The sequence below is a fragment of the Rousettus aegyptiacus genome, unplaced genomic scaffold (assembly GCF_014176215.1).
Source record: "Rousettus aegyptiacus isolate mRouAeg1 unplaced genomic scaffold, mRouAeg1.p scaffold_m13_p_9, whole genome shotgun sequence".
Classification (NCBI taxonomy): Eukaryota; Metazoa; Chordata; class Mammalia; order Chiroptera; family Pteropodidae; genus Rousettus; species Rousettus aegyptiacus.
In genome coordinates, this window is record NW_023416312.1 from 32086620 (window position 1) to 32099028 (window position 12409).

Below are 12409 nucleotides of genomic sequence, written 5' to 3' on the forward strand. Positions count from 1 at the left end.
CTGTGCTCTATTTCTATGGTCCAAGGAATCCCAAAGACTGCCACATAATAAAAATCAGGAGCAAGTCAAGAGCCAAGTCAATCAAGGAATTAAACTACTATGAGCCCCAGTTGTGCTCAGGGAGTATTGATTGAGTCATCAGAAATGCAGCCTTGGCCCTGGGATTTGTTTATTAAGGATTTTCTTCAAGGACAAAGAGAAGGATCTGTGGTTGCTCAACTCCAAAGCTTTTCACGGAGTAGGGTATGACTGGAAAAGGTTTGATTAGCTTTCATCCTGCCTGGGGAGTTTTGTTTTAAAGTCCCAATTTGAAGGGGCCTGCCTTTCCTTCTGATCAGTCCAGACATTGTGAAGAAGCTGGCTAAATTTGCCTCCATGCCTCTTACCTCCCCCTAAAAGGACTTCTTTGGGTTACATTCTCAGAGAATCTTGCTTTCAGTTTGAATGTATCATGAACACTTGTAACTATGTTATGATGGGCTTTGAAAGGTAAAGCTTCTTTCACATATCTACATTTGTAACAAGATTTGCCTTGTGAAAAGCAGCACATCCATTCCTCTAGTTTAATCTCTAAACAGCAAGGGTAATTTTAGCTACTTTGTACAGATGAAGAAACAGGCTCAGAGTCTAGGTGATTCTGTAAGGCCATGCAACTAGTAAGAGACAAAAGCTTTGACTTTTGAATCTAAAAGGATGCTACATCATGTACTTGCTCTCTGCAAAGCCACGTGCTCCTCAAATGTGCCAAGGTATGCCACAACGTATTAGCTAACAGAGGACCATCAGTTTGAAACCACTGTCTTGATCTGATTTGCAGTGAATTCTAGCATTGATTGACTTCTAAGAAGCATACAACAAATCTAGGAACTTAGTACTATTATTAAAGGAGACATTGGGATTCACATAGGTTGGTTATGAGGAATTTACCATTCTATAGCTTTCCTCTCAAAATTTTTTTTGTCTCAGACTAATGAAAGACAAGGAAAATTTATCAATTGAAGGAAATGACTTATAAGGAAGCTTTCTTCACACATGGGGGGAAGATCAGATTTCACTATAGTTCTGGATAGTAAATACTAAACAGTCATGGCTAAATAGTAAACACTAAATAACCATGCTCAGTGAACAGTGAGGGTGTGTGTGTGTGTGTGTGTGTGTGTGTGTGTGTGTGTCAAGGTGAGTCAGGGGAACAGTATCCATGGGTAATATACTTATATCAGTTTGTCTTTTGTCTAAATTAGCCCATCTTCAAACTCTTTAATAGAGACCAGAAAGATGAATCCTTGGGGTTACAAGGGAGATTATCAAGTTACATATGCAGAAACAGGGAGTCCACAGATGGCAAACTCAAAATAGATTGTGAACTCAGACTAATTAGATAAACCAAATTACTTAGGGACTTGGACATGGGTTATATCACTGTGTCTTGGGTGCTCAGAAAATAACCCAGGGTTAGAGATATCTGGACACAAGTCCAACACTGTATCACCATTCCTTGGAATTGGACCCATTTCCCTTTTTTGCCACAGATATATCTGATCAAGAAAACAATGACACATTTTTAATATTTTTTTTATTCTTTTGTTTCCCAGCTTATTGGACACCCTGTATTACGCAGTCCAATTCCTCAGATGTATTGAGAAATACACTCGTGTTGCATGTTGTTCGACAGCCTAACGGAGGGGATGCCCAGCTGGGATGGAATGCTGCTAGGGGTGGGGGAGTAACTGAAGAGGAGTCAAAGGTGGTGTTAGCTTACAGGTTAGTAAGCAGCCAGTCTAGCAATTGCTTTCTAGCCATGTTGCCCACAGCTTCATCCAGTTGTCGTTCCTTGGCAAACTTCATGACCTCTTGAAGGAGATCTCCTACACTGTACCCCTTATCTGCTGCTTTAGCTGAAACTTCAGGAAGCTATGGAGAGAGTAGAGATAGCTTGAGTCATGTGATGCTTTTGGAGAAGGAACCCAGATGGATAAAGTGAACTGCTTCACCAACCCACCTTTCTACCCATGATTCTAGGATTAGAGTAAAAGCTGCCACAAATCCAGGACTGGCTTTCTTTTTTTCCCTTGACCCTCCTCTAATGACATAAATAAAACTGACAAAGGTACTTTCTTTTTGAGCTTCAAAAAAGGAATTCCGGTATCACTTGTGTTCAGTAAATACTTCTCCCCAGATGATGGGTCTTTTAGTTAGTCTGTGCTGATTACTAGGTGAAGGTTAAGAGTTGCCATTCCCCCACCTCCCTGAAAAAATATGAGATTGGAAGTAAGGAGGATCAGCTGGGCTCAGGTCCTGAACTGAAAATAATTGTTTTGGTATTTTATTTCTCTGGAATCTATCAAATGTAGGAAATGAAGCTACGTGTTGAGAGAGATTGAGAGAGAGAGAGAGAGAGAGAGAGAGAGAGAGAGAGAGAGAGAGAGAGGAGAGAGAGAGAGCTCATATGTATATGAATGTTAGTCTCCATGAGACTGGGGAGCAGGGCCAAGACTGGAGTGTGACAAGTGAGGTGCTGAGGGCAAAAAAAAAAACAAAGAAAACAAACAAACAAACAAAAAACCACAGGGCACCTGTAGGACCTGTGAGTTTTGGGAGGAGTTCCCTTTTTCTTTTTTTCTCTCTCTAGTCCTTGGAGGGCCTTCAAGCTCAAAACATAAGACTTAAAAATTGATCCCCAATGTTTTACCAAATAGTTTAAAGGACCACTGATAAAACAACTAATCTTACTTTCTTCCTTTGGGCCAAAATGTTCAGGTCTTGAAGTACCCAGAGCCCCACTTACTTAATGTTCCATCACTTTTGTGTCTTTTTATGAGGTGAAAGTAATTCATAAGTCATATGATTAAGAGCAGACTTGAAAAAAAATCAGACCACTATTGAGCTCTAAGGACAATGTTGCACTTCTAACACTCTTTCTCTGTGTCTTGTCATTGCTTACCTTCTCCAGTTGTCCATCATCATCTCCCATGAAGTAGAGCATAGGCACGTTAAACTGAGAGGCTGCAATCCACTGTAGGACAGCCTGCAGCTGCTTCTGCAAATTACTTGTTGAGCACTGATTATTAACGATGACTTCTGGCCCAGGAGAATCTTGATAGTTACGTGACATTGCACCTTCGTGACCACATCTGGGGCCACCAGCTTGGTAATTGAGATTATTTGCCAAGGCTGCTTGTTCTTCCAACTCAGCAAGGGCTTCCCCATTGTTGCTATATTTAGCCATAATAAGGCACAACTTCATCACAGATTCTACCAGTTGATCGATAAATTGCCGGTTCATTTGCTTTATCCCACTGAGAAAGTCAAGTTCTTGATTGTCATGACATTGTTCTTCCCCTCTCTTTGTCATGGAAGTTGCTTTGTTTGATTTGGGCTCAGAACGCTTGTTCTCACCTTCAGATAGCTCATCACAGTTGAAGGGGCTCTCACTGAGCAGTTTTTGAATCAGTGATAGAACAATATTTGACATATCCAACTTCTGGGAATCTGCCTGTTGAGTCTCCTTTAGAGAGGTAGATGGCCCAGGAGCTCCACGAGATTCTAGGTGTTTCATTGAAAGTGCCTTGGCACTTTGGCCACATCCGCTCTTTTCATATTGGGCACTCTGAGTCATATAGCTCATGGTAGAACCAGGACAGTCTTCTTCAAGTGTATCTTTGCCCTTGGCCTGCTGGGTCAGGTGGTATTGGATCAGCATAAGGGCAGAGACAATTAAGTCCTTTGCCAATGAATCTGTGGAAGGGCTGATATTTTCTCTTTTTTCTTCCTTATTGGTGCATGCTTTGCTAGCTATTTTGCCTTGGTTTCCTTGTTTTTGGTTCCACATAGTCAGGCTCTCCTTGAGGATGTGTTCACCAACTTTCTCGGCACTGGTCAATGACTTGCACGGATCTGGTTTTGTTTTGCCCTGGTCCTTCCCCTTCATCTCAGCTTTCATGGTGGAGAATTCGAGACTTTGATTCTTGCACTTAGAGTCATGGGATCCGGCTTTCAAGGATGCGTATGACAGGCTCTGCGATTTAGTCTCCTTCTTCTCACCAAGAAGAGCACTGACCAGGCGCTTCAGCATGGCCTCCATGATATCTGCAGCATTTTGTTTTCCATGGTTGAACAGATTCCTCTTGACAGCTGAGACAAAGTCAGAGTCAGTCATCAGGACCCCAGTGATATTATGCAGGTTCTTCATGCAGGAGTCAATCAAATCGGACACAATTTCCTTGGTGTGTTTTAACAACACCTTCTTCAGGACCACACAAGCAGGAATTGGCTTCCCAGAGGTATGCACTTTCAAGGTCTTCATGACAGAAACCATCATGTCAGATGCCACCTGATTTGCATAAACCATGAGTCCTTTGCTGATAGAATCTGCAAATTCTTTGCTGTCTCTTTGGTACATCTGTTTGTCTCCCCCCTTGTTCTTGTTGGATAATTCACTATACAGAAATGTTTTCTGGCCACCTTCCCTGCACTCCTCCCCAGTGCCTTGCATTTCTGCAGAGGTCATTTCCAATGCGTCGTGGGTCATTTCAGAAGCGATTTTGCTCACAACACTTCGGGGGCTGTTTTTCCCTTTGTCCCCAGTGGGAGGATAGATTGAATGATGAAAACATTTGCCTCCATTTTCTAACTTCTCTTTGATTTCCTTACGGGCCATCTGGATTACCAGAGAAGATAGTCGATTGACATAGAAGGAAAGATCATCTATAGAACATTCTCCCTCAGGAGAGATTACTGCCCTCTGAGCGTTAGGAGATTTTGCCAGAGGGGTGGAAGGACTCTGGTTATTGTTGGTATTTTTGTCTGCTGCTACTTCTAGACGTAGGCTTTGATGTCCTTTGGGTATATAATCTATGTTCAGTTGATCGGCATAGACGCGGTAGCAGTTTCCAGAGGGTAATTTGTGATGTTCATCCTCTGCGTCTCCTACTTTATGTTTACAGCTAGAAGCTGAGGGGCTCAGCGCATGTTGGAAACCCAAGGCGTACTTCTGGAGATCATTGAGAAGCCAATTTAGAACACTTATAGGATCAGAGGGAGCTTGTTTGAAAAGGCACACAGATCCCTCCGTCTAAAAAAAGAAGAACACCTAAGAGTTTGGGTAGGCCACTTCTTTATTTTATTTAGAAGATATATCTTTCTAAACTGCACAGATTAAGGATTTGACCTTTAGAATTTGCATGGATACATAACATCTGAGTGTGTCAAGGTATCTGTGTATGCATGACAACATAACAATTCATGAGTGTGAACATCTCAGAAGATGTGAGAATGTTAGCTTGCATTATTAGTGTGTGAAAATGTACTTGTGTGTGTGAATATATGTGTATGTCAGTGCACATATATGAATGACTATACATAAGCATGTGTAATAATGTGTTGACATCAGTGCCTATTGTATATCTACTGTATTAGGCCAACATATGCATGTTAGTGTGTATTTTGTACATGTGTGTGAATGTAAAATGAGTGTGTGTCAGTGTGTTTTTGAATATGACACAATCTGCAGATATAAATCCAATAGCATGTATCATGCAGCTATAAATGTATTTTTATATGTTAAAGCGTAATTTTGGTGATTGTATAATGTCTGTGTATGTCAATAAATTGGGTATCAGTTTATTATATTTATATGCTTGAGAATATGTCAGTGTTGCACACATCCTAAATGTTAGAGTATGTGTGTAAATACATGAATAGGAATGTCATTGTATTTGTGTCAATGTGTGTATTAATGCATACAAACACATGTGTTAATGAATGTGTGTCACTTTAAGTTCGAATATTGTATGTATAAATATGAGGTATATTTATAAATGTGTATGTCTATGCCTGAGTCTGTATGGTCACTGTGTTTTGATCAAGGCTCATGTGTGTTAACATGTGTGTATATGTTTATGCATGGTGTGCATGGATGTGTACATGGATGTTTATGTGTGTCACATGTGGGAAGGTCAATGCATTTGACCCTGAGTACCTTTGTATGTGCATGTAAGTCATTTTCTTAAGACTCCAAAATGAAGTTGCCCCCCACAGCTGAATCTAAAACTCTTTGAACAATATTTTGTAAGTGCTACTCTCATCATTCTAAGGTATTTTGGACCAGAACTGTCGTTTTTGGTTATAGCATGAGCACAAGGACACAGAACAAGAAATATTTGACTCCTGTGCTATAGCCAAATATAGGACTGTGAGGATGACTTGTCATGTGCTCTAAAGCCCAACTCAAACCAGAGCCTAAAAGATATAATTTAGGATATTTACACAAAAACAAAAGGATTCTGTATGTGACAGTGGTGTGCAAGTCTAATTGCTTTTAATTTTATGCTACCTGACAGCCTGGGTGATCTCTTAGACATCAGAGTGGGGACCAGGCAACTAAAGTTCTTGGTCATTATGGATTCTCTAGGCTCCATATCCTTGTTCTTTCTTGTTAGATGCTGGGCAATGTGGTACACCACGGTTCATTATGAGGCCACAAAAACACTGGAAAGGATCTTATCTTTGTTAGGATAGCAAGATACTGTGTGGAGTACGTACCTGAAATCAGGAAAGGGCATTCTGAGCCTCAGTGATTAATGGCATTGTTAGGTACCTAAGCATTGAACTTACCATAGTTCTGAATTTAGGCCTGTGCTCTCTAGAATGTCATAGCATTCAAATTTATGGTCTTGTTTGACAATAGTCCTCCTATTATCTCTGAAACAGAGTCCCCAGACTCAGCATGAGGCTCTGGGAATTAGAAAGGACAGACTCAGGGGCTAAGTATACCTTTGACTGGTCTTGCTTCTCAGTATCCTTGATCACAATAATTTCTTTTTCTTCCAGATTCTCCAGTGTTAAGTTACCTCCTGAACCACTAGCATCCTATGGAATTAAGAGGTGAGATTCTTATGAATAGTTGCATTTTGAGACTTCTTCAAGCTTCCCCCTCCCCTGATACCACTTCAAAACAAAAATGTCATGTTTCTTATTATCTCTTCTCCTTTCAAAAGTGAAGCAGGCTAGTAATGTTAGCTGGTCTTTGAAGAATGAGATATTTTCCTCTCCACAAATTACTACTCCTCTCCCCCACCCCCCGCGCCAGGAGGTATTCACAAAGCCATTAGTTTCAGGAATCATGTTTCATTAAATATCGACATTTTGGACAGTTTTTTCCCTGTTGTGATATGCTGTCTTCCCTGCTTTAGTTCTTTCAGCCCTACCAGCAACCCAAGTGGCTCCTAAAATGAGATTTTGTTATTAAGAGTGACAGTAAATTCTCAACCAGGTACTCTGTACTCACAAGAATGATGACTTCCCACCTAGTCCACTCCATCTTTCCATTCTCTGCCACAGCCTTTCCCTTTCATTATGCTTTCACTGATAACCCTCTCAACAGTTTCCCACCCATTCCAACTTTGAGGGGAGCAGAGAATACCCACCTTGGAATCTTTATCTTCCACATTCAGGGTGGACACATCAACAAAACATATCTGCATCAAATTAGGAGGGTGATTTTAGAATATTCCAGAGAAAATACTGTAAATTCTCTTTCTGAGAAATGATAATAGCACCTACCATATAGGGTTCTTGCAAGGATCAATTGAGATTGTATAAAGCTTTTATCAGTGTATCTATACATAGTAGGTCCTCAATAAATGTTATTAGATTAGTATCTTAGTATTAGTGTATTTCCTAGATGAGAATACCTACATGTCAAAAAGGACCAAAATACAATATCTGCATTTATTGAGAAAACTGAGAAGAGAGGTGGCTTGCCCAACTGACACAAACTCAAAGGTGGAACTTGTATTTGAACTTGGTTCCCTGGTGTCCAGTTTAGAACACTTTTTTACTACATTGGCTTTCCTCAAATGTGGTATTTTTATTATTGATGCTATAGAAAACTTTAGGTGGTACCTGGATAAACATTTCTGTGTTTAATAGGTGCATTTTTATTGTTTATTAGGAAAAATACATACTAGAACATCAAACCTGTGATATGATAATGTTGTTTAGAGTGATGATAATTTTTATATGTAAGTCAATTTTAAAAACATTACAGAAACATTTATTAAATAAATGATAATATGAGTGGTACTTGATAAAAATGTGAAGTACTATGCAAATTTCTCAAAGTTTGAGAAACATAGCATGAAGTATTTTGCCCTCCCTGGGGGAGTCCCACTTTAGTGCAACTTACTGGTAGCTAGGTGATATTATTATGACTTCAAAGGTTAGGTAATAGAGGCTGGAAACTAGGCAACGACCTTTCCTCCCTCCCCTGAGGTGGCCCCCAGCCTTCCCTCCTCAGCCCTTTTACATCACTCCTCATTCTGCCCCTCCCTTGATTTGTCCCTGTGTGATGTGTAAGCATACTGGTCCCCCACAACCACAGACTTTATTGAGCTTGGTCGCTTGGAGAAATGAGAAATGAGACTTCATTAATCTATCCTGGGTTCCAGGATATCTGTATCCATATGCCAATCCTTTCCACTCCTTGGTAGGAGTAACTTTGTATCTTACCAGTTTCCGGTCCTGTTCTCGCTGTCCTTTTGGGCTATAGAGATCAACCTTGCACACGCCCCTGCGACTGTGTAACCAGTCAATATTATCAGACATCTGGAAAGAGAAAGAAAAGTAATCTGAAAAGTATATATGTGCTTTTTAGGAACTGGCTCAGTTTGGATAAGCTCTAGAGGGCTTTCTGAAACTCATCTCCATTTCATATAGGTTTAGGCTAGGAACTGGTGGGATGAGCAGTGAGGAAAGAACACTGAAATGTTTGAACTTGATGATCAAGATCATTATCTTTTAGCACAATTCGTAGTTTTCTTTAATTTAGACTCCCCATACAAAGTATGTGGAATCATGGGAGTATCATATTGACTTAGGAGAACACCATACAGGAAAAATGGCAGGCTGGGAAGCAAATTTAAAAGGAGATATAGAGACCGTGGGATTAAATTTAGTAATTTACTTCTACCCTTTCCCTTTTCCCCTTTCTTTCCCCTTTCTTTTTCACTCCCTCCTTCCCTCCCTCTCTCTTTTTCTCTTTTTTCCTCTCTTTATCCTTTCCTTCTTTACCCCTCTTTCCTTCCCCCTCTCTTCCTCCTTCCCCTTTCCTCCTGTTTCTCTCTTTTCCCTCACCCCTCCCTCCTTCTCTCTCTCCTTTCTCCTCTCTCAGTCCTCCCTTCTGCCTTTTCTTCTTCTTCTTCTTCTTCTTCTTCTTCTTCTTCTTCTTCTTCTTCTTCTTCTTCTTCTTCTTCTTCTTCTTCTTCTTCCTCCTCCTCCTCCTCTTCCTCTTCCCTACCCCCTCTCTCCCACACACATAACTATACTTACCATCACTTCAAGATCTTTTGGAGCTCTTCGTTCAAAAATTTCTACAAAGCCCTGAAAAAGATTTTTAAAAAGCCTTCCCTCACCCTCAAAGTGGGAGTTTCTTTTCCTCAGAGCTAGAGATCACTAGTCTAGAAAGAAAGGGGGAGGCGTAGAGGTCCCTCATGTGATTTGGATATAACCTAAATCTAGATTCTAAAAAACTGTAAAAAAAAAAAAAAAAAAGAAAGAAATTTATAAACTCATTACCTTGATAATGAAGTTATTGTTGACTTTTGGGTGAAAATGTGCCACCAAGAAGGGAGATATGCCCCTTTAGATGGATTTGGGCAGTGCCAAGTTCTTGGGCACCTGCAGCTGGTTGCCACCCCTGTCAGCAGTTGGAAGAGACTGATGGGCCAAGGCTCGTCCCTGTTGCCTATGACCCTGGGGTATGTCACCAGACTTTGTTGAGTCACAATGCCTGAAACTATAGCAACCACAGCAAAGGCGTGGCAGGCTGACAAACTCAGTAGCCCTTCGCGTCGAAAGCACATCAGGCTGTCTACTGAACAACAAACTTTTACTGTTCTCTTTAGAAGATTACACATATTTCTTTCACATTTTGCCCAGTTTACAATTCCTTGAATCCTCTTTTTCCTGTTCTCTTCTTGTTAGACTTCCAGAATAATCATATTAGTTACCCATTTGGTGGAAGTCTGTATTTTTCACATACAGAATTACCACCAGCATTTGTGAACAAAACAGTATTAATTTTCACATCTTAGCTTATTTCTCTTTGGGTTTCCCACTATAGATTGAGAGTTATGAGGCAAGAGATCTTTGGATTTATGCAGAAACACAGAAATGTTAAAGTCCTTTCTGGATATTCTGAATAAAAGCATGAAAATAGAAAGTTAGAGGCTGTCATAGCACCAATCATGTAGGGTTCTTCTGTGGTTTTAACTCACCATCAACACATCCTTAGCTAGTCAAAAAGAAGTGAGAAGATCCCCTACCTTTGCAATGTCAGAGTAGACTATTTTGTTGGACTTTAGGATTCTGGGTGTCTAAGTAGTCCAGCAAGCTCTAACCTTCATCGCAAAATATAAATAGCCTACAATAAAAGCCAATCCACTTTGAGCAGGGTCAGCCTATCAGATACTCCTCAGGCCATAAAAAGACTTGAGCCCTTCATTCTTTTCTATTATAGCTAGTGCTGGATTGCTGGCTATGGTATTTTATTGAAGATTATCCATTACACTTTGAGATGCCTTCAGTTTAGCCCCAGTTTGAAACACTAGCCTACAACCAAATGGCTCTCAGTGTACCCAAGTCTTATTTTGTGTTCTCCTTGTCCTTTCTCCACATGCTTCCACTTTAACCTCATGCATGTGAATAAGTACATCTGAATTAAAAATCAGTTGAGATGACCCCCCTAAATAATAGAGTTTCATGTTCTTGGTTCTACTTCCATTTCCTCTATTCCCTGTTACCCCTGAGACTGCATGTCTTAATCTTGCTATACCGTTTTGATCTTGTTATTTTATGGCATTAAGAAGAAATAGAGCCAGACATTTGTTAAAGGTGGCAAGATAGATTTTATTCAGGTTACTGCAGTAGGGGAGAGAGACTTCAGGTAAATAGAGTTCAACTTCACTGAAACAAAAGGCAGCAGGCTTTTTAAATGCTGTGGTGTGCTAAAGGAAAAGCACTGAGGGAAATATGTGTAGCTGGGGGAGGTTAATCAATGTGATCAAGATCTCTGTGTTTGCTAAGTGGTACTTATCAAAGTTAGGATCCTACCCTTCCATAGAGACTTGGAAACAGAAAGCCTGTCTTTCTTGATGATTACATTTCAAAGGGATGGCTCTCAGGTCTTTGAAATAGACATTGCTGGATTGTAGAAGATATATCTCAAAGAGACAGAAAGGATTTACAATCACAAGTTTTCTAAAGTTAATGCTCTAAGAAAAGGGATGTCAGGGGCCTATAGTCAGGTTTTGGCTGGAACAAACAGTAAAGTTTTTTGGCAGTTGAACAGGTATTTTAAAGAGGCTGAGATCATTTTCCTAAGGACATGGCCTTGAGCTGATAGAAACTATGTTATTGTTTGTTCTAGTCTCTTAATGTAGGAAGTGGATAAAATTTCTTTTTAAAAATGTTAATAAAATATAAGTAACACACAATATTGTATAAAGTGAATAAAATTCTTGGTGCTGAAAGTTAAAGTTCTTATAGGCCAAGATTGAGGCCTAGTTGAGAAGAGGGCTCAGAGGAGCCTTACTATATCAGTTCATCATGTTATATACCTTAAATATATACAATTTTTATTAAAAACTTAATTTTGGTCAAGAAGGGAGTTTTTGTCAATGGTGATAAACTAAAATCTATAGCAGAGGACCTATTTTTCCTTTACTATTCTTTTGACAAGGGGAACTTTTAATGATTAAGTTGGAGCTCCTGTGTCTGGCTTATATCTGTGGAATAAGAAGCAAAAAAGTAAAATGTTTATTTGTTCTGCAAGCATAAGAATGTGTATCTCTAAGATTAAGACAAACAAACAAACAAACAAAAACAAACATCTATGTCTCTCAGCCCAGAAGGAAAAATCTGCGATCTGAACCTGGAAAATGTCTTAACAAATCACCTAAATAACAAAGAGAGAACTATTAAGGATGATTAGAGCCCTGTCCCATGGCATCCCAATCCTGTCATCCTGGAGGCTAACCAGGAGCAAACAAAAGCAGCATTTGGATGGGAAGTCAATAATGAAAATGTAAGGAGGCTCAGTCATAGATTACAGTATATTCACTGCCTCTTCTTTCTCTTAAGTTGCTGAGGTGCTCAGAGTGTCCTGTACTGACTAGAGGTGGGGACAGATGGGTAAGAAAGGGTGCTCAAAGAGTCAAAAGAAGGAATATGCTACGTTAGTGTGTGAATATGTGTGAAGTATATGGACTGAGATTAACCTTTAAGAGTCAAACATAGAGATGTTAAACACAGAAGCTTTGGTCATCACTTTTTCCTAACCATCACCATCTATTTTCTAACCTTGTTTATTCTACCAAAATATCTTATCTTCCACACAAGCTTGTGAATAATC

General features: G+C 39.9%; 1 protein-coding gene across 1 annotated transcript; it reads right to left on the reverse strand.

Moving 5' to 3' along the window:
- Positions 1-1755: 1755 nt before the first annotated feature.
- AKAP4 (A-kinase anchoring protein 4) lies at positions 1756-8604 on the reverse strand. The gene is made up of 5 exons (XM_016153273.2): positions 8509-8604; positions 7425-7475; positions 6772-6867; positions 2942-5071; positions 1756-1911 (listed from the first exon to the last, which is right to left on the reverse strand). The coding sequence occupies exons 1-5, from the start codon at positions 8602-8604 to the stop codon at positions 1756-1758; spliced, it is 2529 nt and encodes an 842-aa protein (XP_016008759.2).
- Positions 8605-12409: the final 3805 nt, after the last annotated feature.